Raw genomic sequence first — 25,058 nt, forward strand, 5'->3', positions numbered from 1 at the left:
GCCTGCAACTATTTCCTTGCGCTTGATAGCAAATAAAATTTCTGCCATTTAATGTTTTCTTTCACTTCTCAAACGCAACTCATCCACAAAACAATGCTTCAGGCAAAATAATGACAATTCAATATTGAGCTAATGCAACCCTTCGATGACAAACAAAAATATTTCATAATGGCTCAACCAAACTTCATTCTTAAATCTATTCATGTGTAAAATTAAAGTTGTAATGTACAGAACAGCAGTTTCATTTCATTGAAGAATAATACTATAAGGAAAAACAAAATGTTTTTCAATATGAACATTAGTACTTAGGCTTGCGCATCGTTACACAGGATTAAAAGAAGATTGATCAACTATGTACATTATGATATTATCAATCGGAGGATCTCCCCTGAATATTTGAATGACTTTTCAGTTTCTTCCAGACAGTGGTTCTTCTCCTCTCTAGTCCAGCTCTGAGTAATCACATGAACAAAATACATGTATTTGTTAACAAATACTGTAAAACATGGAATAAAAGATCTGTAAAGAATACAAATGTATCCAATGAAAGATTACCATTACACGAGCATAGTGTGAAAATTACCTCAGCAACTTTATTCAACTTGTCCCTAACATTTTGCAACAGTTGGGAAAGGTCACCATCCCATTTATAGAATTCCAACTCCTTGCTATTAAGTATCTTCTCAGCCACCTAACAAAAACGGAACAGGTAAAATGTGAGTAGAGTCCCTCACAACCATTATTGATATTAACCTATCAGGCAGAACACTGAACCACGTAGGCATGCCTTCTAGGCAATCCAACCCCTAAATGACAAAAAAAGATACCTTCCTAATTCATTATAAATCCTTACATCTTATTCACAAGAATTCTCTTAAATGGGGTTGAATATATATAAAACAAAATAGAAAGGCAAATTGATATCAATGTAGTTATTTTATGGGGAGAAAGATGTTTTACAACTCACTCATTACAATATTATGAGCTCATAAGCACTTAGATCTAACCAAGTCTTACACCTCCACATTATGACATAACATTTTTGGACACATCTAAGTTAATAATGGTTACCTTCTTCCCAATCATTCTACCACCAGCAGTATGGGCAAAATATATATTGTAGAAGTGGCAAATAAATGCTTGAGGATCCTTCTCTGACAATTCCTTTAGATACTGTGCATAACTGATACCAGGAGAAGAAGGTTCTGGAATGGCATAGCCTTGTTCTTTGAACCACTCCAAATCTTTTGCCAGGCTTTCAGACCTTTCTAATCCAGTGTTTTTGAACTCAGCATCTATAGCAAAAGAAGGAAATCGTCATCAGCCAAAGTTAATAGTTACATATTGCCAACTGCAATCTATCAATGTGGGTAGAAAGACACAAAATCACGCAACCAGGTTGTGCATAACAACTTGCAAAAATTATATCTAATTTAACCAAGCAAGATCTAATAAATATCTTTAGAACTGAAACTGCTACCTTCAAGAAGCGACAACAAAAACCAGAAAATCCAAACACTGGCAAAACCAACACTGCCAATCCATGAGCAAATGTGGAAAATATATGTTTTTGAATGATTTTTGACATTGAACCAAATGAACATATAGCTCCAAGAATTTCCATTTAGAGATTTCCATATTGGAAAGAACACTGTCGGGGCAAGCATACAAGGACAACGCTAGCCTTTGTCCTATATATTGCAAACTGAACTGAACCAAAAAAACCAGTCTTAATGAAGCTTCACGAGAATTTATAATTCACCATAAAAACCTACTATTAGCAGCATTTATAAGGGACAATGAATTAGAACTTCAAAAATAGCCAGAGACCATAAATATAAGGCCGATTTTCCTACATTACAATGAAATTAATAACACAATCCATTAAGCAATCCAAGAACACCCATCAATCCATACAAGAAAATCAATCGCACCTATAAATTAAGGAATAGCAACTCTTCGTTCAACTAAAAAAACATCCAATAAACCATTAACACAGCCAAAAGTGACAAAATAAGTAAGAGGGTGGGAAGCATATATATATATATATATATATATATATATATATATATATATATAAAGAGAGAGAGAGAGAGAATTGTTCAGGAAAAAGCAAACTCACAAAAAGGATAAGCTGCCTTTTCAACAATCGATTCAAGGGCATCATAAACCAACTTGCTATCAACCAAAAACCTCAAATACCCTTCAACTGAAGGCTCCCATTTGGGGACAGCTCGCTCCTCTGGCTTCTCCACCACTTTCTCCCCTTCTTTGGCTTGCTCTCTGGTATGCAACTTCATAGCCACAAATCTCATCTCCTCCACAAACCCTTTAGCCTCTCCTGGGTAACGCTTTCTGGGTTTCTCCGCAGTCGTCGCAGATACAATAGAAGCAGCTTTCAAAGGCATGTTTACAATTCTCAAAGGAACTTGAAATTGAAAAGAAACTCCTTTGGGTACAAAAGCAGATTGGAAATGAACACTAGAAAGAGAAAACCACGAAGATGAAGAAACTTGGAGGTGGGGTTTGTTAAGTAAAGATTGAGATTGAGAAATTGGATTAAGAGAAGCCATTTTTGTCAAATAATTGAGAACAAATAGTATAATATTCAATAGGAAAAGAGTATACGGAACCTCTGAATTGGAAAAAAAGAAAAAACAAGTGAAAATTCAATTCACTGATAAAGAAAAAGAAGACTAACAAGACTGTTTTGGTTTGAAATAGCAGTTCAAGTAGTCTTGAAGACAAAGCGATAGACAAAGAGGGAGTTTACAAAATAATGGAGTATGGGTTACCTCTGTTTTTCTTTCTTTGGTTTGTATATTAATGGACTTTTTATAGTTAAAAATTGTTGCTTTACGGATTTGGATGGATGGTCTGTGATTTGAAGTGTGTCATTACTGGTTAATTCTGTTTCATATATTTGTAAGTGTTGGTTGTTTTTTTATAATTGGAAAATCAATAAAGAAGACGGCGTCGTTTGTTTATATGCGCAAACACAGTAATCTCACGTTTGGTGGATCCAAACGTGCCGTGGAGAATTGTGGAACGATGACAAAATGACAAAAACTCGCGCGATTGCACGCCACCAAGCGGTTGGCCGTTTGCTCCGGCAATTTGTAAAAGTAACACTCATTTTCCTTTTATTTTTCCGATGAGAAAGAAAATAAAACTAAATTGAAAACAGAAAAATAGCCAACTCTAATATGTGGCTACTTCTCCAAAATTGGTAATAATTTTAATAGCAAACACGACTCCAACACATCATCTCACATTTCATATTTTTTACAAAAGGGCGAGAAGATTAATTAAATTATATGTGATTAAAAAATAAAAATATTATTAATTATGATAATACAAAATGAATATCGGGTCAACACAGTTAAATTGCAATTATTTTTTTATTTTTTTCTAATATTGTCTTATATTAATAATCCATCATTTCATGAAAATTTAATTTTTAAAGACGATAATCAGAGAAAAAATAGATTTAGCTAATACGACTATTTCCAAAAAGTTGTTTATATACTCTAAATCATTTGAATGTTTTTTTTTTTGAAAGGTTAATTATTTATTTGAATGTTATTAATTATGGAGTACTAGAGTATTATATTATTGATATAAATGCTATTAAATATGGATAAAATAAAAAATTAAATAAATTATTTACTTCTAAAAGAATTGGACAACAATACAGATAATTAAATAAAAAATGAAAACCAAGCCAACAGTTCAGGAAAAAATAGGTTAAATTTCAAAATTATTGGGATATAATGGGTTTCCAATCCAACACATAAAGAGTGGACTACGGGCCAATCATAACTCTCATGTGTGGGGGGGCTTTATTGGAATCATCTGATCTGGGCTTCGCTTGGCCCGAAATTTGGCTGCAAGTCTCGAGCCCAAACTATGCTCTAGAAAGAAATTAGAGTGCCTGAATCAAGCAAGTCTTTTTTTTTTTTTTTTTTAATTTTTGTATTATTTATTTAATATAAATATTGATAAAATATATAAACCATCCATAATTTATTATTCGTGTTACTTATTCTCACCTCTTCTTATTTACGTACGAGAAAGTCTAGCACAGAAAATTTTCAACTGGGAAATCACATGTGCTTCAAGAGAGAGAGAGATATTATTTTCAGATCCTGTATTTTTAGCTTTTGAGTACAAATTAACAAATCAGAGAAAATTTTAAAGAAGTAAATATAAATTATGATAAATATGTCAATGCTTGCACCATTGTATAAGATGACAAAGATGATTAGGCCATAAGACGAAGGATCCTTCTCAAATATTCAAATGCCTTTTCAGTTTCCTTTAAGCAATGATCTTTCTCTTATTTGGTCCAGTTCTAAAACAATGTCACAAATAAAAATATAAAACGTATCAGTTATTAAATTATAATTCAAACAAAAAAAAGAAAAAAGAATTGAAATTGCAGTACAATTTACAATTTACAAAGAACTATTATTATAATATATATTATTAAACATGTATATAGCATAATAATAAGTACCTTCTTCCCAATCATTTGACCACCAGCAGTGTGGACAAAGTAAATATTGTAAAAGTGGCAAATAAATGCTTGAGGATCATTTTCTGACAATTCCTTGGGGTATTTTGCATAGTCAGCACCTGCACTAGAAGGTTCAGGAATTGCATACCCTTGTTCTTTAAACCACTCCAAGTCTTTCTCTAAATTCGCAGACCTCTCAAATCCTGTGTTTTCCAACTCCGCATCTATTTATTTATATAAAGAATACTAATCAGTAACGGAAAATATTGCATGAGGAAAAGGCGAAAAGGTGAAAAATGAAATATGAGACAAGCTGATTTTGTAAGATTAGAGATTTAAAACTTAGAGCCGCCAATATCATCTAGCCCGCGATACATCTTCGGTCTTACAAAATTAGTGAATCAAAACTTGTAGATGCGACTGATAGAAGGAGATAGAAGGAGGTAAAAAAAAAAAATAGAAACAAAAACATACTAAAAGGAAAATCAGGGTTTTTCAGGATATCTTCAAGTTCATTGTACACAGACTTGCTGTCAACTAAAAAGCTTATAATCCCTTGAATGGAAAGGCCCCATTCGGACAAGGCTCTATCTTCTGGCTGCTTAATCTCCTTTTGTCCTTTCTCAGAGTGCTCTCTTGTGTGCAGTTTCAATGATGCAGCTTCCATCTCCTCCACAAATCCTGGTCTACTCTCTCCCTTTTTATTTGGTGTCTCGCCTGCTATTACTTCCATTTTTACTTTCCTCTGGGAAACTGCTATAGGTTTGAATTGCAAAGGCATTGAGTGGAAATTGTTAATGTTCGACTGAGAAGCAGGTGCTAATGTGTTGAAGTGGGTACGTTTGTTGAATAAAGGTTTAGCAAGAGGAATGCAGATTAGAGAAAAAGAAGCCATTTCTATTATGTGAGCAAAGAAAATATTTAAGAGTTGCTGCAATTTGAGTGACGAACTTGAGATGAAACTCTACATATATATATATATATATAGGATGGAAAGTTGATTCTTGTTTATTTGGGATTCCAATTTTAAAGAGATATGATTAAATTCATACAATTAATTAAGATGATTAATATGTTGTTTAGTAATTTTAAGTATATTATCATTTAAGAACATGGAATATACGTTTTTACTCGTTATAGTTATTAATTATTTAATTTACAATGTTTTTTGAATAGTTAATTATGAGCATTATAAGTTATTGAGAAAAAGATAAATACGATTGATATTTTCTTATTTAATTATTTATTATTAACTTTGAATTTTATTTTGCTATTACTTTGTGGTGGTAATACTTCATTGCAAATGTCATTATTCGTATAATAATATCAATTTTTTTTTAATGTGATTTGAATGAAAGTAAATGATGTGAAGAACTTTTATATTAATCAAATTTCTTAATTTAAATATTCTAAAAAAGGTCCTAATTTAAACGTAAATTTAAAATCTTCTAATTAATGTAAAAAGAATACCTATGAATTGACCTTTTATTAGTTTATAGAAAAACTTAGTTTCCCACTTAGACAAAAAAAAAAAAAAAGACGAAAATCTTTTATTATTAATTAAAACTACTAATTTAAACATTATCCAAAAAAAATTCCTAATTTCAGTATAAATTAGTATTTTACAAATTAATATAATAAAAATATTTTTTGAAGGTATATAATAAAAATATTTAGAAATTGACCTTTCATTAATATATATTTTTTTTTTTTTTTTTTTTTTTTTTTTTTTTTTTTTAGAAACGACTCAAAAAGATTGTAGTTGTAACAGTTCAAGTCCACAGCTCTTAACCAAGAAAAAGAAATTCTATTAAGTAACAATGATCTTGCTTAACATAAACTTTAATTGGTTCTAAATAACCCTACACATAAACGCCAGAAGCAAGTAGCAGGAACAAGGACCCAAAACCCAGAAAGAAAGATGCCAATGCTCCTGTTACAAGCTCCTTGGCAAGACTGCGGTTTCGCCTAGATGAGGTTGCTTCATAGATGAAGAAGGAAGCGGTGACCACGAGGCCGATCGCGAGCATGGTCACTGCTAGGGATGGATACCATGTGTCCGGTACTGGACTCGTGATCCGTTTTGGAGCCATTGGAGGTGGCGGAGAAGGAAGTAGGTGTCTCTGTCTGAGCTCCGGTCTCGATAGCAGAGAGTGTAGCCACGCGCTGACCTTTCATTAATATATAAAAAAGCTTAGTTTACCGGTTAACGAAAAGATTTTAAAAAATCTCTTAATGAAAAAAAAAAAAAAAAAGAAAAAGATATATACGTTAGCTAGTTTAATAGAAAAATATGGAAAGTTTACTCCCATTTAATCACAAATATCTATACGTAAATTGAAAATAACTTAATATAAATATAAACAAATTCAAATATAAAATAAATTGAAAGTGTTTTTAATTTGTCATGCATAAGGATGTTTTAATATACTCTTAATTTCAGTAAGGATATTTTTGACGACTTAAATATTATTGTCTCTAATTATATATAAAGTTAATGACCTAGTATATCAAAATATCACTTTTCAATTTCACTTTATTTTGATTTTTCTGTCAATTTTACTTAAATTTAGATATTTTGCAGTAATAACATACTCAATTGTAATTAAGTATTAAATTACAAATAAAAAGTATCTTTTCACTCTTCCATTAAAAAAAATTAATAGTAGAAATAAAATTTTCTTTCGTTTTCATCCATTAAATAATATTTAAGTTTAAATATTCGTTAAATGTTAGATTATATTTAGTTTTCGTCCATTAAATAATATTTAAGTTTAAATATTCGTTAGATGTTAGATTATATTTACATTCCATTCATTAAATAATATTTAAGTTTAAATATTCGTTAAATGTTAGATTATATTTAGTTTTCGTCCATTAAATAATATTTAAGTTTAAATATTCGTTAGATGTTAGATTATATTTACATTCAGTGGATGACACATAAGATATGTGTAATTAAAATAATTTAGAATTTATTTATTTATTTATTTATTTTTATTAAATTTTTAATAATAATTTGACTGTATCTTTTTAGATGAGGATGGTTGCCCGTTGTCATCGGATCCCAAGGGAAAACCAACGCAATCCTAGGAGGACGATAACTGTTTTTTTCTTTAAAAAAAAAAAAAAAAACAAATAAGTGCAAAAAGAATTACTAAAAAAATCTTTCAAAAGAAGAAATATGTTCTGAAGTTAGAGTACCTCTCCTCTTAGCTTACCAAATTGCCAAATTGGTGAAAATAAATATGATGAAAATAATTTGAACTCATGATCTCTCACTCCTCACATAAGTGAGAAGACGAACCAAACTACTACCTGATCGGTGGGATATTCTAAAGTTACCAGTGCATTACAAATATTATAAATAAATAGAATATTTTTTGATTAACTTTTATATTCTAATATTAATTCCATTATCCGAATAATATTATTAAAAACATACTACCTCACATCAAATTAATTCATTCAAAAATATTCTTAACATTATTGGATTAATTGACAAAATTAACATTGAGAATTTTCATTTTTATTAGCTGAATTAATATTTTTTGGTGAGTAATATTTTTTTTAAGAGGCCAAAAACTTGGAATAAATCCACTTAATTTATTCACAAGTTATTAATTTGTTCTTCATTTATTTTATTTGTATTTTGATAATTAATTAAGATGACAATGAGCCTTGATAATTAAAATTTGCAACTTGCGAGTTTAGATAATAACAATCGAGGTCAATTATTTGATTATTTAATTTATGCTATCTTGTGACCGATTTATTTTTTTTTCTTGTATGAATATTCTAACAATTATTAGAAATAAAATTTATTAAAATTTTCTCAAATTAATTTTAACTTCTTTTAGAGAAAAATACTTATAATGTTGAAATTAAATTTTCATTAATTTTTTTTTCGAGAAAAATTGCATGTAGTATCATAATAAACCGTTTAATAAGCGGTTCAAGTTGAAATTTTGAATACTAGATTCACCGAACTGACTATACTGAGCTGTTCCATGATTTATTTGTATTATTCTCACATCTTCGGCTCTTCTCGTTACATAACAAAAAAAAAAAAAAAGCAACTAGCATATAAAATTTTTAATTGGGAAATCATATGTGCTTAAAGAGATAGATATTATTAATTTTCAGATCCTGCATTTTAATTTAGCTTTGAGTAAAAATTAACATATTAGGGATAATTTTAAAGAAGTAAAAAAAAAAAAAAAAAAAAAAAAAAAAAAAAAAAAAAGAGTTATTATAAATAGTTAAATGCTTGCACCATTGTATAAGGCGACAAAGGTAATTTTAGGCCATAACTAGACGAAGAATCCTTCCCAGATATTCAAATGTCTTTTCAGTTTCCTTTAAGCAATGATCTTTCTCTTTTGCAGTCCACTTCTGAAACAATGCCAAAAATAAACAAATGCAATATAGTAGTTATTAAATTAAAATTCAAAAAAGAAAAAGAATTGAAATTACATTACTATTTACAAATTGCTACTACAAGAATGAAAAGGAATTTAAATTTAAATTTAAAAATTGAATTTACCTCAGTAATTTTGTTCAACTTATCTTTTACTTTCTGTGACAGTTGAGAAATGTCACCCTCCCATTTATAGAAATTCAACTCCCTACTGTTAAGGAGCTTCTCAGATACCTAATTAATTTGATACAAAATAAGAAAAATCAACATGGAATGAATATTTGTAGCTAAGTAAAAAAATATTTTTAACAAAAATTATTAATATAATTATTTTAAATTAACCTGAAACTCCTTTGCAAATTTTCTAATATCAAAATAAATAATATTTCTGTGATATAGGTAAATTAAATATATAAAATATATATGCATAATTAAAATAGCTCTTATAAATCAGGCTAAAGAAACAGATAAAAGAACTATTATTATAATATATATTATTAAACATGTATATTGCATAATAATAAGTACCTTCTTCCCAATCATTTGACCACCGGCGGTGTGGGCAAAGTAAATATTGTAAAAGTGGCAAATAAATGCTTGAGGATCATTTTCCGACAATTTCTTGAGGTATTTTGCATAGTCAGCACCTGGACTAGAAGGTTCAGGAATGTCATACCCTTGTTCTTTAAGCCACTCCAAGTCTTTCTGCAAATTTGCAGACCTCTCAAATCCTGTGTTTTCCAACTCCACACCTATTTATATTTGTATAAAGAATATCAATTACTAATGGAAAATATATGCTTGTGGAAAAGGTGAAAATAGAGGTATTGGAATTGGAAAATTGAAATATTAGTCAATAAATAGAGATTAAACGAGCACCTATGGATGACAATAGGTGAGATACCTACTTAAAATGCAGTATTCGATCCCGAATCCGAATTTGATTATAAATTAGATTGGTTATAATTATCTGTTTGAATACCCATTTAGCATTAAAAATATTTGTTTTATTTTCATTTTTCAAGAAAAAAAGTAAGTAAAAAGACTCAATAAAAAAATATAATATAAATATTAAATATAATTATTGCATTAATTAAAATAAAAAGATGTATATATACGTAATTTTTCTTTTAAAAAAATTAATTATTTTAAATTTTTTTTGAATATTTACTAAACGGGTAATGGATAACGTATACGTGAGTTTTTTTATCTAAATCCAATAGGGTAACAAAAATACTATCCCAATCCGATCCAAACCTGTTTATTTACTACTACCCCAAACTGTTAAAATGATTGGATATTGTCATCCCTACAAACACTAGCATACGCTCACACGCTGGTCTCGCAAGATTAGAGATTTAAAACTTAGAATAGTTAATATCACCTACCCAATGATGCATCCTCCATCTTGCAAGATTAGTGATTCAACTGTAAAAACTGGGGTTTAAAAAAAAATAAAATAAAATAAAAAAAGAGAGAGAAACACTTACTAAAAGGAAAATCAGGGTTTTTCAGGATCTTTTCAACTGTATCATACATAGACTTGCTTTCAACTAAAAAGCTTATAAGCCCTTGAATGGAAAGGTCCCATTTGGACAAGGCTCTATCTTCTGGCTGCTTAATCTCCTTTTGTCCTTTCTTAGAGTGCTCTCTTGTGTGCAGTTTCAACGATGCAGCTCTCATCTCCTCCACAAATCCTGATTTACTCTCTACTGAGTACAATTCCTTTTTGTTTGGCGTCTTGCCTGCTATTACTGCCATTTTCACATTCCTCTGGGAAACTGCTACAGCTTTGAATTGCAAAGGCATTGATAGGAAGTTGTTAATGTGCGACTGAGAAGATGGTGTTGATATTTTGACATGGATACGTTTGTTTAATAAAGGGTTGGCAAGAGGAATGCGTATTAGAGAATAAGAAGCCATTTTTATTATATTAGCAAAGAAAGGTTTGTGACTGAAATGTTTCAGAGTTGCTGCAATTTGAGTAACGATCTTGAGATGACGCTCTCTCTATATACAAAGTTGTTTCTCACGTATAGCCTGTCTTAGTAGGTATTTTATATTACCTTTCAAAAAAAAAAAAAAAAAGATATTTTATATTAAAAATTTTTCTTTATGGGATTCCCGTTTCGAAGAGTTTATTGAATGATTATTTGTATTTTTTTTTATCTCAAAATGATTTAATCCATGCAATTATTAAAATTTAAGACGTTATTTGGTTCATTGAATAAATTTTTCAATATAAAGTCATAAGTAGAAAAATTAGTTATTTAAATATAAAGTTAATTAAATCTACACGTCAGGATACCATCTGATTTCGCAAAGATAATCCGTTGAATTTAAGATTCTGTTTTTTCCGTAAAGTAATTTGTAAGAAAATATTTTTGACAATTTTTCATTGTTTGGAGGCGTTCAGAAAAATAACTCAACGAAAAATATTTTCCCGGTCAAAGGAAAAATTAACTCATTTTTTAAGAAAAATGACTTCTCTCATCTTCAAGAGCGTAAAATATTTTTCAAACTTTGATAAATTTATTGTAATCTTAGAAATCCATATTTTATTAATTTATTAATCATTGGTAGCCACTACAACCACTCATCTTTTACCACCACCGACAACCACCACTGATCACCGATAAATTTTATAATTTTTTTTTTACATTATGCTCATATTTAATAATAAAATTTTTAAAATATGAAATTTATATTATTAGTATTTTTATTTTATGGTCTTACGAGTTAAAAATTTTAATATTTTTAATTATTTTCAAACTGTAACCAAACAATAGAAAATAAGTCATTTGAAAAATATTTTTCAAATATAAGTTATTTTCCGAAGATAAATGGAGCCTAAATTTTATATGAAATCCTAGTAGGATAATAACTGATTTTTTTAAGAAGAAATTAACCGAAACTGAAATTTCAAATAGATATGAAGTACAGGTGAATAAATCTTAATATGAAAAAATCTAATAATAAACGATTTATTAAAATAATAAAATAACACAATCTTCATTTAAAGTATTAAATCGAAAGTTTGACAAAGTATAATGCATATATCATAAGCGTTGTTTGATTCAATAATCTTTTTATAAGTCCGATATGATGACTTTTAAATTTTTTAATCTATCAAAAAGGAGATTACACCACGAACGCCTAAATAATAACATAACATAAACGAAATTGAACAAATAATTTAAAAACTGTCAAATCTATTAGATGTGAGAGTAAAAGTCTCAAAATATATTAAATCTATATAATAATAAATCAAATTTATGTTAAAAAATACAAATCTAAGAATTATTTAAAAAAGAAACAAAAAATAAAAGGAATTGGTAAAAGGAAAAAGGATGACTAACAGTAAGAACTCACAGTGAAAAGAAAATAGAAGTTTATAAGAGTACTAGTGCCTTTATAAAATAATATAAATAAAAAAATATTTTCATATCAGCATTTATTTTTCAAGCTTAATGTCATATCGGACAACAGCTTGTAAAGTCGCGTTTAACATTTTGATTAAAGTCAAAACACTACATGTTCGGTAGCATTTACAATAGCGTTTAGAATCGAGGGAACAGATTATAAATGTTACTCACTCTAACGCTTAATGAAACGCTAATTAAACAACTAACCTCATATGATTTTTTTTTTTTTTTTGAAAGACATGAGCTATCTTGATTATTGAAATTTTCAACTTGCAAGTTTAAATAATAACAATCGAAGTCAATTAATTGATTATGGAAGTTGGCTATCTTGTGGCTGATCTTCATGAAAATTAATTAAGGCTTTGTTTGGAGAGGACAGTAAACAAAATAATGGATGAATTTATAGAGGAATTGCCAATTTTCTTTTCATATTAACTTTTCACTGTTGTATTTGGATATAATAAATGAAAGAATTATATTTTCCTTTATTTGTAAATAACAATTTTTTACAGAAAAGAAAATATTATTGAAATATTGGCAATTGTAACCTTGAAAATTTAGAAATTGGCAATTATTGAAGAATTAGGGATACTTGGATAATTTCATAAAATTAATGAAATTTTCACTTTTTTTTAACTATTTTTCTCCTTAGATAGGAGAGATTTCAAATATGTAGATCTGGGTAAAATTAAATTAAAATTTATTTTCTTCATTATTTTTCTCTCCATTAAAGAGAAAAGAAAACTCACTAGCCTTAGTTGGAATGGAGTTGTTGAGACTCTTTCTCCTTTAAAAAATGTCTCGAGTTCTAGTTTTCAGTATGAAAATTGTCATACTGGGAGAGTCGCCCTCTATATAGGTCTTGAACTGTTCAAACCGTACATTATCCAGTGGACTTTTGGATACCGATAATTATATTAAAAAAAGACAAGAGAAAACTCATCATTTGCTTAGAATATTTTCTACAACAATTTTCTTTACTTTATAAAAAATACTTCAATTGAAATAAAGGCTAAAAGTCATCATCATCAAACAAACAATCATTTTTTTAAAACATAGTATATGGCATTAACAAAATCCCACTAATAAGAATTGCAACATCAAATCAAACAAGATGATATCCTTCATATGATGTTGATCCAAATTTCACATTATTGTTTAAAGCCAAAAACTTGTTATTAATTTGTTCTTTATTTATTTCACTTGTAATTTTTTTTATAATAGCCCGGAATAATATTATGATTACACAGCTGAGATAGCTTTTCCCTTATGTTATGATAGAGAAGACTTACAATTAAAAATCTGACACTGGCCACATCTTTTACAAAACACAAAAAGACGAATAACAAACCACACTTCATAAATTATTTTACTTATAGTTTGATAATTAGTTAAGATAACCAACGAAATTGCTTATTGAAATTCTCAACTTGCAAGTTTAAATAATGTAAAAGAGTACATCATTGACATTCCTAAAAATATATTTTAAAAACAAGTTGGTAAGTAAACGATTCTCGATGAGCAAAAATAACTGAATGGAGCTTGCTAATAAAATTAAATACGTTAAAAATGTAATCTTTTAATAGGAATAAGATCCACCACTTGAATAGAAAATAATAAAAAAAGAAATACACGCCGGCACAAAAATTTAAAATTAACCATAACATATTTAGCAAAATGAGCTGTTTTTTTAATGGTTAACTATTTTAATATTTATCAATTATTCTATTAGCATTCTACTAAACATTATTTCTTCTAATATTTTATAATCTACTCCCTCTAAACGTTAATGCTATGTTTGGATGAATGCAATCAACTATGTAATAGAATGATAATTATATTATGTTAACATTTGGATACGTCTTTTTTTTTTTTTTTCTCTCTCTATAATATAATGGGGATTCCAATTGTATTCCTCATTATTTAGGATGCTGGAATATTTATTACATCAAAAAATATATGTATTATTCGTTATATTAAGTACATGGAATACTAATTATATCAAATTACTCTAATTAAAACTCTACCATACAAAACTATTTAACACCACTGTCTCAACCATCACAACCACAATCACTATTCCACCACCACCGCTACAGTCACAACTACCGCTCCACCACAACCACTATCACCACCACCACCATCATATCATTATTAATATAAAATATGTATGAAGGTTTAGTCTCATTCAATCCCCAATTGATAGGTATTGTTCAATTATTTTCGTATAACACTGGTATATGTTTTACTCTCTATAGTCAATGTCACTAATTTTATGGAGCAATTTTTTAAAATAATAGCTAGTTTAGAAAATAAAAGCAAATGGATGTTCAATTTCAAATTTATTTCAAACATGAAAATACATTAATAAGTGAATTATAAATCTATCTAGAATTTATTTGTAATTGAATTTCACATTTTGAATTGATTTATAACGAATAGAATTTAAGTAAAAAAATATGTATAAAAATCTGGTCTCATTTAACCCTCAATGGATAAGCATCGTTCAATTATTTTTTTTCTTGTCTAATTACTAAATTTTAGAAAACATTGATGCATGTTTAACTCTATACAGTGAATGTCAGTAATTACATGGAGCAATTTTCTAAAATAGTAGGATATTTTAAAAAATAAAAATAAATAAAATTTTTCAATTTTTAATTTATTTCAGATATTTTATTTACAAATGAATTTTAATTCTGGCTAGAATTCATTTGTAAATGAATTCCACATTTTGAATTCATTTGTAAATTCATTTATAACAAATGAATCTTTAAGGTAAAAAAAAATTAAAAAAAAAAAAACGAAAATTTGGTTTCATTCGACCCCAATTGATAAGCATTGTTCAATTATTTTTTTATTGTCTAATTACTAGCTTTAAGAAAACATTGACACATACTTTATGCTATATAGTCACTAATTATATGGGCATTTTATCAAAATAGTAGGGTATTTACTTACATATTTATAATAATATTATATATTTATAAATTTAAAAAATAGCAAGATACAATAGTGTTAATTACATTATATATTTACAAACAAACATAAAAATAGAATAATAATTACCATAATTTTTTTAATTACATAACCAATATAGTAACGAAATGTTATTTTCATTGCATTACTTATTTTATTCCTTTCCATCCAACTAAATATAGTCTAATATAAATGTTATGTCAGCAAATATTATAAATAATATAATCAAATTGCTATCCTAATTTTTTTTTTTTTAGAATAGAGATTATATACTAAATGCTATTTTAATATTTTAAAGATATTTATGCGTACAAGATAATATACAAAATGTAGATATATATTTCTCGAAAGGGTATTATACTATTACTATAATTAATAAAACAACTCTTTATTTAGACTAATTTATTCTAATAATACTGCCCAACACTTAAAATTAATTATATATTACACTTAATAATTTTGTATATATACAATAATTTATTTATCATACAATTTTAAGATTAATTAATTGAACTTTGAGCAAACCTTTCTGACTTCTCCAGAGGTTCCAGTCTTGACTTCAATGCTACTCATTTTAATCATAGCTTTAGTGAACTCAAAATCAAATCTAAACCCAAGTAACCCTCTTATATTCCCTGCATAATTTTTTACAATGCTTCTTGTAATGGCATCATCCCATAATCTCTGGTCTGACTCCAAAACTCCATTACCATCTCTTACATTCTTAAAAAAGCTTGCATCAAATTTAGATTGGCTGTCTTTGTCTAAAGCAACTCTTTTGGAGCCATCTCCATTTTTAGGACAAAGGGCCTGAAGTTGTCCTAAAAATGATTGATTTATTGTTGGGTCTGCATTTCCTGTTGTTGTGAAATTGTATAACCTGTATCTAAAGAACAGGCAATCTGTTTGTCCTATGGTATGCGCCCCTGCATTCCACATCAAATTTACTCAATAATTTATTGTAACTTAAATCTTTCTTAGAGACATAAAATTTCAAACGTGACAAGTATTCTTGAACAGATGTAGTATAATATATGAATTTATCGATTTATTCTATTATCTAAATACACTCAAATTCATATTATGGATTTTATAATAATTTATAGTTTGAAAGCAATTTACTTTACAGAAAGTTAATTTGCAAACCAAATACATTCAAATTATACTTATTAAAAAATAATTTTCTTGGTAGCGTACTTCTAAAAAAGTATTTTCCCCGGAAAATAAGTCATTTTCAACCAAACAATGGCTAAGACATGATAATACGTAGATTAAGAAAAATTCTCAATTTTTTTTTATTTTTTAGTTTCTTCTCAATTTATTTGTTTTTAATAATTAATTTGGAAGACAGAGTACATAGTAATATACTGTAAAAGATTTACCTACTAAGGTGACGAGGTCATGATCATCAAGGCCTTTAGCTGCAAATTTTTGCTTTTGAATGGCTATAGAATCAAGAGGTGACGGTAAATTAGAGGCTTCAGATGATGAAGATACCCTACCATCTCTTCTACCTGTTGGAACTGTCCAGCTTGGACCATCACTCTGAAACATACACACAAAATTAAATAAATTTATACATTTACAGCAAACGAAAATAAAACCATGCCTCCAAATTTGCAAAAATTATTCAAAATTATTAATTAATTAAAAAAATCCTATATATGATTTAATTTTTAAGTTTATATTTAATTATAATATTAAAAACTAAAATCGTTACCAAACTTTTCAAGTTTTAAAAAATTTACCAAATCCACAGAATCACGAGCAGCTAACGCTAGTATATCAGCGCAAGAGACAACGTTAGGGCACAAGGCCTCTAATTGTGATTTAGCATCATCAATGACTTCAAATCCTCTTAAACCTAAATTTGGCAATGCGTTTCTCTCTGCAGAAGACCCTGTAATTAACACAGAGCCATCACAACCCTGCAGGATGTCAAGTAATCAATTGATTTTAGTTAGTGAAACTCTAGCTAATTTGAATTTAATAAGAACCCAGAAGAAACTAGCAATAACCTGAACAAAACAGTCATGAAAATGAAGCCTGAGCAATCCAGCAGCAATGGTTGGATCTTTCTGGAAGTGAGATTCAACAGTAGACCTAACAATGGATTCAGCTTTTGGACAAGAAGAAGAATAAAACCCATTTTGCAATTGGCCTTTTACAGGCAAACCCAACACTAAAATCACTAGAAAAAAAATTAACAACATTTTTTTTTTGTTTTCCATTGAAACTAAACATTAGTATTTATAGCTATTTTGTTTTGCAATCTGCATATATTCCACTTTCTTTCTTGCTTTTTGAGTGGAGACGCGTTGGACCATTCAAATGGTGGTTTCTCTTTTGGCATATTTGTTTGTATATTGGATAGTTGGATTAGGAATTTAGGTATATTGTTGGAAGTTAAAACAGAAATAGAGATAGATTTTAAACATTAAGAGGCAAACATATATGTTTCTAAAAATATAAATAAAACTTACAAAAGAAAATTTTTGAAAGGTTTGTGGAATTTTATGATCACTTCATGCAGTTCTGCTCTCGATTTATATTTATAAAGGTGAAGTGATAATAAATCGGATAAATGAATATAAAATGATTATTTTCTCGACTTTTATAACTCTCAGTTCAATAAATTATTGAAAAATAAAAACGTTACAATAAGTAATTTAAAACTAATTTCCTTAGCTTTCTATAAGGATTAAGCCTTGTTAGAGTGATTGATATTTTTATTTTTTAGCTTTATTCCTAACCGCGTTTTAACTTTGCATAACTTGCTTGTCACCAAACGTATTTTTCACCTTTTGTTCTTGAATTATTTGCAGCGTTTTTTCCTTGCATTCACATTAACTTTAGGAAACTATATTCTAATTATCCCTAGTTGCTTTTCTTCAATAATTTTTATTAATTTGTTTTAATAACTAAAAGTGCATTTCCTAAAATTGAATAAATAAATAAAAGTAAGTGCATTTTACAAATATATAAAATTGTATATCTTCCTTGGTGATGATCTACGATTAAAACTAGCTAATGATGATCATGTGGTCCTCATTTTTTTGCTCTTCGACCAACCTATAAGATAAGATAAAATTATTTCCAAAAAAAAAATTAAATTAGAGTTTCTTTTATATATAAAAAAATCATAGAAGCAAAAGGCAGCAGCGAGAGTAAGAGTATGCAAATAGTGGGAATCATTTAAAATCAAATAAATAAATAAAAATTTAATACCTAAATTGAATTAAACTGATTCAATTTTTTAATTTTGATTTCTTTTTTTTAATCTGATTTAATATACAATTTTAATGAAAAGTGAATAAAAAGAAGATCTATTTTTTAATTAAAATTAAAATTAAATAGTATATTTTAAATATTAAATAAAATTAACCAATTGAGTTTATTCAGCTAGGATCTTTGTTTTTAGGACCAAGATTTTGCACTATAAAATGTAATTGACATGAAAAGCTAATTGTTTTACTCAATATAAATTATATAGATGAATAACATACAGAACGATAAGTAATCAATTTTTTATCTTTAATAAAAAAATAATGTAATGTAATTTTCATTCAATTAAAAGAAAGATTAATACTTAAAACTTATAGGGACAAGTTAACAAATGTCATATACGAAGTTTCAATTTCGACAAAATATCATAAAAAAATACTTACGAAGATAATGACAAATTCGGTAAAAAAATTTCAATAATAACAAAAAAAAAAAGGAAATGCTGGAAATATTGAAAAAGGAAACACCGAGAAAAAGGAAAAAATAAAAAAAGAAACACAAGGAGATACGAAATATGTAAAATCTCTATACACCTTATGTGATTTAACAACGGTGATAACGATTGGTGATGGCAGCTGACGACCAGCGACTGCGACAACAGCGATGGTAAATATAACATACACGATATATATATATATATATATTGTATTAGTAAATACGAAGTATATATATACACCATATCAGTAAATACTATAAAATCAATTAAATACAAAATATTAACATAATATATCAAACCAAGTAAATACGGTGTGTATATATATATAGTATCAATAAATACTATAAAATCAATTAAACACAGAATAAATAAATGTATACCAATTAACATATTGAATCAAACCAAGCAAATACAGTGTATACATATATATTATATTAGATTAATCCAAATAAAATCGAGAGTTCTGTCTTATCCAATATTTATTGATTTTATAAAAACTAATAGAAATATTTCCAATAATAAATAATGGATCAAAAAAAAAATCAATATACATTATGAATACAAAACAAAACCATTAAACAACACTAATAATGAGAAGAATGACAGCAAAAATATAAATCACGATAAGAAAATAATGTACGGCAGCAAAAAGAAAAAAACCATCAAAAAATAAACGAGAGTTAAAAAAAACTGGCAGCAGAAAAAAATATTAACATACTAAAAAAAAGAAAAAAAATGGTAAAAGTAGGAAATTAATACATTAAAACATTAATATATTAAAATATTAATATATTAAAACACGAAAATATTTACAAACTACTGCCTACCAAATACCAATAAAAATAAGCAGAATAGTAAAAATATATTATCAATGAAAATAATTTAAATCTCAAAATCAAATTGATATTTTTTAAATTAAAATTTTAAAAATTGACATTTAGTATAGTATCCCAATTTTATACTGGAGGAGAATATTAAAAAAAAAAAAAGAAAAAGAAAATTATACTAGCGAGAATGTGATTCAAAAGATAATATGGGCTGGGTTCTCAAAAAATATATATATATACATGGGCTGGGTGAGATACTTGGATATTGGTTTAAGCTCCGCTTGTTCTTGGTCCTTGAAAACGATCAAACACAGGGCCTAAAATAAAATTATTATTAATTTCAAATATATAATATTATTATGCATTTTATTTATAATATACATTATAGTACCTTATATTTAAATGATAGGTAATATTAGTCAAAATGGAATAACTCATTAAAATCTATTGCTTAAAAGATTTATTTATATATTAATACTCATATAATTGCAAAAAATTAGGGCTCTTTGCAATCAGAACCGCTAATCATACAACTCGAATCCAGATCTTGAGTCAAAGCTCATTCCTATTGCACCTATTGCACTTTGACCCTAACAAAGTGCAATCATCGGAACAAAGACCACTCTGTAATCCAAAATTAAACTCCTGGTCCTCAGAATCTTCAAGCTCAAACATGTAACAAATGGACCAGAATCTTCAAGCTTAAACATGTAACAAATGAACCCTTGGTGCAATCATAGGAACAAAGACCAGTCTATAAGCCAAAATGAACCCTTAGTTCGATCCCACTAAATACACGGTAAAGAAAGACTCTACTAAATACACATGTACAGAAGAGCGAAAAGCCTTAACTAATGTATGAATACAGTGGTTTACACAAAAAAAAACAAATTATGGCTTCACCAATTTCTGAAAACAGTCAACTTCATAAATTGCAAAAAGTTCATTTAATCCAGAACTTAGGTTTCATATATAATATTAGATCCAGCTTTAATTAAACATTTTACATTGTGTTAGTATCTAAACCACGCATAAAATATGCATGAAAGGTAACTCAAAAAAAGAAAAAAAAAGGTATAAAAAAAAGAGTATTAATACAAAACAAAAGTATACTCAATTCTCCTCTAACCCAATTAATTACTTAGCGGCCTGTTCCAGAATTGGAACCTTCTTCCAAGTATCTTCCAACGCACTCGACTGAAGAGGTGGCAATGAAAAAACACTAACAGTTGAGCTTCCACTTCGAATTTCCTTCAAAATCCGCAATGCTGATATACTGCTTTTCATATATAAACTCTCCATGAGTTCAATATCTGCAAGTTCTCTAGGGACTCTAAGCAGACCATCATCCTTGGTTGTCGTAGCAGAAGTTGAAGGATCACATCCTTCATCTCCATCAGCTGCTTCAACTGAAGATGGTGGTTCATTTATTGGGAAAAGGCGATCAAGCATTCTCTCACACTCGTTTACAAGTTTGTATAGCAAGTCAGTGGTGAAGAAAGGCTGTTGCAAGACCTTTTGAATGAAGGGCAAGCGAATTAGAGCACCAGTTCTTTTGTCATACTTCTTTAGTATTTTTACCAGTCCTGTTAATTCGCAGCACAGCAAGTCGCAATTAATAATTGATATTGAAATTACCAACTAAACCAGAAACATTAAATTTTAAAGATATATTCAACTACCTGTATAGTTAAGTGCACTATAGTTCTCCAGCAAAACCATCTCTCCATGGAAATCAACAATCTCTTTCCGAATTTTTATCATCTCCTCACTGTAATCTTTTGCCTTTTCTACACTATCTTGCAACTCCTGCATCAATCATAATTTCAAAAATTTCAATTTCAAATTTAGCCAAGTACAAAACACAGGCATACCAAAAATCAAGCATTTTAGCAAGTTGCACTGCTTTATTTCACACGTAAAAAATGTGTACAAATACAAGTTCCCACAAACTATCTAGTCACTTGAAATCCCTGCCTCAGATCAAATATGAAACCTTACTGCATAGTGGTAAATTTGAAGTGTATATGCAACTTTTAGCTCAAAGTACTAAATTTGGAGTTTGAATTAAGGCCATGGCCTTACCAACTTGGAAGTTTCCTAACACACATCATTATCAACAAGCAGCAAACCTTTTCTTTTAACCAAGCAAGATGGGAGGTACATTTAGTTAAAGACAAAGGAATAAAGTTTCTTCCATGTTCACCACACACAACTACACTACTTTTTATCCACACAAAAGTGTAAAAAGAGAATACAAAGTTTAAAATATCTAAACTTTGGTGGATAATTACAACTAAAAATTTCAAACACAAGTATTTGTACCAAATAATTTTACTGTAGATATTAACTAAAAATAAGTAATTATTGCATGGTATTTAAATTATATTCCAAACTAAATTAACATAGTAAAAAAAAACTACAAATGCATCAAAAAGGTTCTCTAGTAACTTATACATTAGACATGCCTGTAATGAAATATAGCATAATGTAATTAAAAACATTTATAATTAAATATTACAGTATAAATTCTTCTGTAATGAAATATAATATAAAGTAACTAAATGCATTATAAATATAAATATTATTCTAAAAATACATTTACTAGCATAAATAAACTAAATTAGAAAAAGAAAATGAAAAGATGGATAAAGCTGCAATTTCGCACATGTACACGTGGTGGAATATACCAGGGTACAATTCTCTCAAACGGCATATTTATTTGATGTGCGCCAATTGTACAAGAGAACAGGTGTCAAACAAATATACGCCGTTGACAAAGAAACGGAAAGCGGCAACCCCGCCTAAATTACTAACGTCTTTAACTGTCTCCGTTACGGTATCCTTTTACTACGCGCCCAGTTACTCAGTTTGATCCTAAATCGAGATCTGTATCGAACGACAGCGTTTTACATATTTTTCAAATTACAATTTTATCTTGGGGTTAATTGATTGTTTTTGTATAGCTAAAATTTCGCTAGCTAAATATGGAGAAAACATTTTCCCGGGAACCAAACAGCAAAGTAAAAGAAACAGTTTTTTTCTAAGATTGTTGATTAAGAGGAAAAAAAAAAAAAAATACCTTCAATCTGATGATGTACTCTTCCTCCTTCTCTACGAAGAAGGTGTTAAATTTCTCCAGTTCGTCTTCCAAAAGTTTAATGAAATTAATCTCTTCTTCCGTCATGCCATCCTTATTTTCTCCTCCTCCGCAGTCGGTACTATCGCCAGCGTCCAATTTCTGTCGCTTGGTTGGCCTATCTCCGCCTTTGTTTGGCTCTATGAGTTTCAATCTCTTCTTGAGCTCCTTGTAGGAGAGAAACTTGTCTCGCCATTCCGGCAGGGTCTCTTCGATCTGGTTGCTAAGACTCTTGCCGAACTTCATGTTCTCTTAGACTATTGAGAAGCAAAAGAACCGAGTTCTTGCTTTTCGTGCGTGTTTGGCTGGTGAGAGAATAAGAGGGAAAGTGAAGGGAAACCGAAGGTGAGAGAATAAAGGAGATAGAGGTGTGGGGGTGATATAACGGTAAGAGAAGAATATTCGAGGGTTAGTATTGGAATATCCATTTATTCTTTGAGAGGATATCTCTGGTTTTATTCCCTGTGATATAGAGAGAAATATTAGATTTATCTTATTTTACTGTGTCCTTACTTTTTTTAATTTTCTTTTTGCTTTTTGGGCTGTAGCAGATACGTGGACTTCGTTTTTTAATTAAACAGATTTTATTTTTTGTATTTTAATTGCTTAGTAGGAAAGTGACGAGTCTAGACACTCGGGCTGAGCTAGTTAGTTTGATTGTGAGTGGGTTTTTGGGGCATTCAGCTAACACAGTTTGTTGGCGAAAATAACTCCTGTACGTGGAAAATTATTTTTAAAATAATTTATTTTTATTCTTTGTATTTTTAAAAAACATTAATTAAATTTTATTTTAATATAAAATTATTAAAACCCACAAAGTTATACTTTCACCTTCCTGAATTGATAATCACAGTTCCGGTTCCATACAAATTAAGAAAAATTAATTATTTTAGTTAAAATGTAAAGTTCCGTATATTTTTTCTATTGCACCGCTACTCAAATATGAGATATGTTATTTATTGTTAACTTGTTTTTTTTATTTTCGTTTAAAATTAATTGGTTATTTAAAGTTAGTTAATATTCTGTTTATTACTTCTGTACTATTTAGACCGAGAAAACTAAATTTTTACAAAGAGTAAAGAGGTAATTTAATTTAAAATTTTTCTCTTTTTTTCCTAATTTACCTTAAAAAAAAACCTTCAACTTTTATGTAAGTTTCTAAGCAAGCTCACTCATGAAATAAGAAAACCTCCCCTCAACTTTCACAAAACGGCATTATATAAATGAAGAAGAGCTCATAATTTCAATTCAATCATCCAAAGTTTTTAAGATAAATTCACCGATGCATTTTAATCTCAATATTGTTCTTGCAAATTCGCCTGCAATTGAAAAAGACGTCTGCATACATACAAATATGTCCGTAGATATGATATAAATGTATGCCAAATGCACATACTATTTAATAAGTTGCAGACAGCTTTTCTATTTTTGTGGAATCAGCTTCTATATTATTTGTTTTTTCTTTGTATTTCAACTAGCTTTGTGTATATATGAGAGGATAGTGCTAATTCACACAGCAAACTGACTTCGAAAATTAAAATTATATTAAAACTAGTGTACAAATGTGTCAAATATTCTTGCAATATCTATATCTGTTGCTAAGAAGTGTGAATGGGTACGAATTTTTACGGTCATTTGAAATTATTATCCTAGTCATATTAACGCTCGTTCTGCAAAATAGTACACTTTTACTAATCGAGAGGAATTGAAATTATAAAGATATATCTTTCAATAACATAAGTTCATTAATGACTATCTAATTTTTTGTTTATCACTGTCCTATGATTCTCCCATACTTAAAGTTTTACTTAGAAACCACACAAGAGCGATATAGATTACATCAATTGAACACTTATTATATAGTTGATAAATGTGAAAATTATTGTTTTAAAAGTGATATTAACCACGTATGAAACCAATTTTTTGAATATAAACACCACAAACCATAAAAATTTATTATTTTTAGCATGATGAGGTGTGGATTATTAAAAAAGAGAAGTTGAAAGTGCCATAAGATTTTTTTTATTA

General features: G+C 28.4%; 6 protein-coding genes across 6 annotated transcripts; all 6 read right to left on the reverse strand.

Annotated features, from left to right (window-relative positions):
* Window positions 1–226: 226 nt before the first annotated feature.
* On the reverse strand, window positions 227–2,713 carry LOC105639364 (heme oxygenase 1, chloroplastic). The gene is made up of 4 exons (XM_012223395.4): window positions 2,123–2,713; window positions 1,072–1,295; window positions 584–691; window positions 227–452 (listed from the first exon to the last, which is right to left on the reverse strand). Exons 1-4 carry the CDS (start codon window positions 2,571–2,573, stop codon window positions 360–362), a joined length of 876 nt encoding a protein of 291 aa, XP_012078785.1. The 5' UTR covers window positions 2,574–2,713; the 3' UTR covers window positions 227–359.
* A 1,551-nt stretch (window positions 2,714–4,264) lies between these two features.
* Window positions 4,265–5,414, reverse strand: LOC105639470 (heme oxygenase 1, chloroplastic). The gene is given in 3 exon segments (XM_020681367.1): window positions 4,265–4,354; window positions 4,448–4,743; window positions 4,994–5,414. Coding segments are annotated over 3 exon segments (807 nt in total).
* Window positions 5,415–6,275: 861 nt separating this feature from the next.
* Window positions 6,276–6,685, reverse strand: LOC105639365 (uncharacterized). The gene has a single exon (XM_012223396.4). It carries the CDS (start codon window positions 6,610–6,612, stop codon window positions 6,382–6,384), a length of 231 nt encoding a protein of 76 aa, XP_012078786.1. The 5' UTR covers window positions 6,613–6,685; the 3' UTR covers window positions 6,276–6,381.
* A 2,053-nt stretch (window positions 6,686–8,738) lies between these two features.
* Window positions 8,739–10,637, reverse strand: LOC105639471 (heme oxygenase 1, chloroplastic). Its single transcript, XM_012223553.4, has 4 exons — window positions 10,430–10,637; window positions 9,468–9,691; window positions 9,066–9,173; window positions 8,739–8,914 (listed from the first exon to the last, which is right to left on the reverse strand). The coding sequence occupies exons 1-4, from the start codon at window positions 10,620–10,622 to the stop codon at window positions 8,822–8,824; spliced, it is 618 nt and encodes a 205-aa protein (XP_012078943.2). The 5' UTR covers window positions 10,623–10,637; the 3' UTR covers window positions 8,739–8,821.
* A 5,046-nt stretch (window positions 10,638–15,683) lies between these two features.
* LOC105639366 (peroxidase superfamily protein) lies at window positions 15,684–17,579 on the reverse strand. The gene is made up of 4 exons (XM_012223397.4): window positions 17,362–17,579; window positions 17,092–17,271; window positions 16,726–16,888; window positions 15,684–16,269 (listed from the first exon to the last, which is right to left on the reverse strand). The coding sequence occupies exons 1-4, from the start codon at window positions 17,572–17,574 to the stop codon at window positions 15,848–15,850; spliced, it is 978 nt and encodes a 325-aa protein (XP_012078787.2). The 5' UTR covers window positions 17,575–17,579; the 3' UTR covers window positions 15,684–15,847.
* Window positions 17,580–20,837: 3,258 nt separating this feature from the next.
* LOC105639367 (SPX domain-containing protein 1) lies at window positions 20,838–23,401 on the reverse strand. The gene is made up of 3 exons (XM_012223398.3): window positions 22,974–23,401; window positions 21,574–21,700; window positions 20,838–21,477 (listed from the first exon to the last, which is right to left on the reverse strand). The coding sequence occupies exons 1-3, from the start codon at window positions 23,274–23,276 to the stop codon at window positions 21,029–21,031; spliced, it is 879 nt and encodes a 292-aa protein (XP_012078788.1). The 5' UTR covers window positions 23,277–23,401; the 3' UTR covers window positions 20,838–21,028.
* Window positions 23,402–25,058: the final 1,657 nt, after the last annotated feature.

The sequence above is a fragment of the Jatropha curcas genome, chromosome 8 (assembly GCF_041381405.1).
Source record: "Jatropha curcas cultivar XTBG-Jc1 chromosome 8, XTBG_Jcur_1.0, whole genome shotgun sequence".
Taxonomy (NCBI): Eukaryota; Viridiplantae; Streptophyta; class Magnoliopsida; order Malpighiales; family Euphorbiaceae; genus Jatropha; species Jatropha curcas.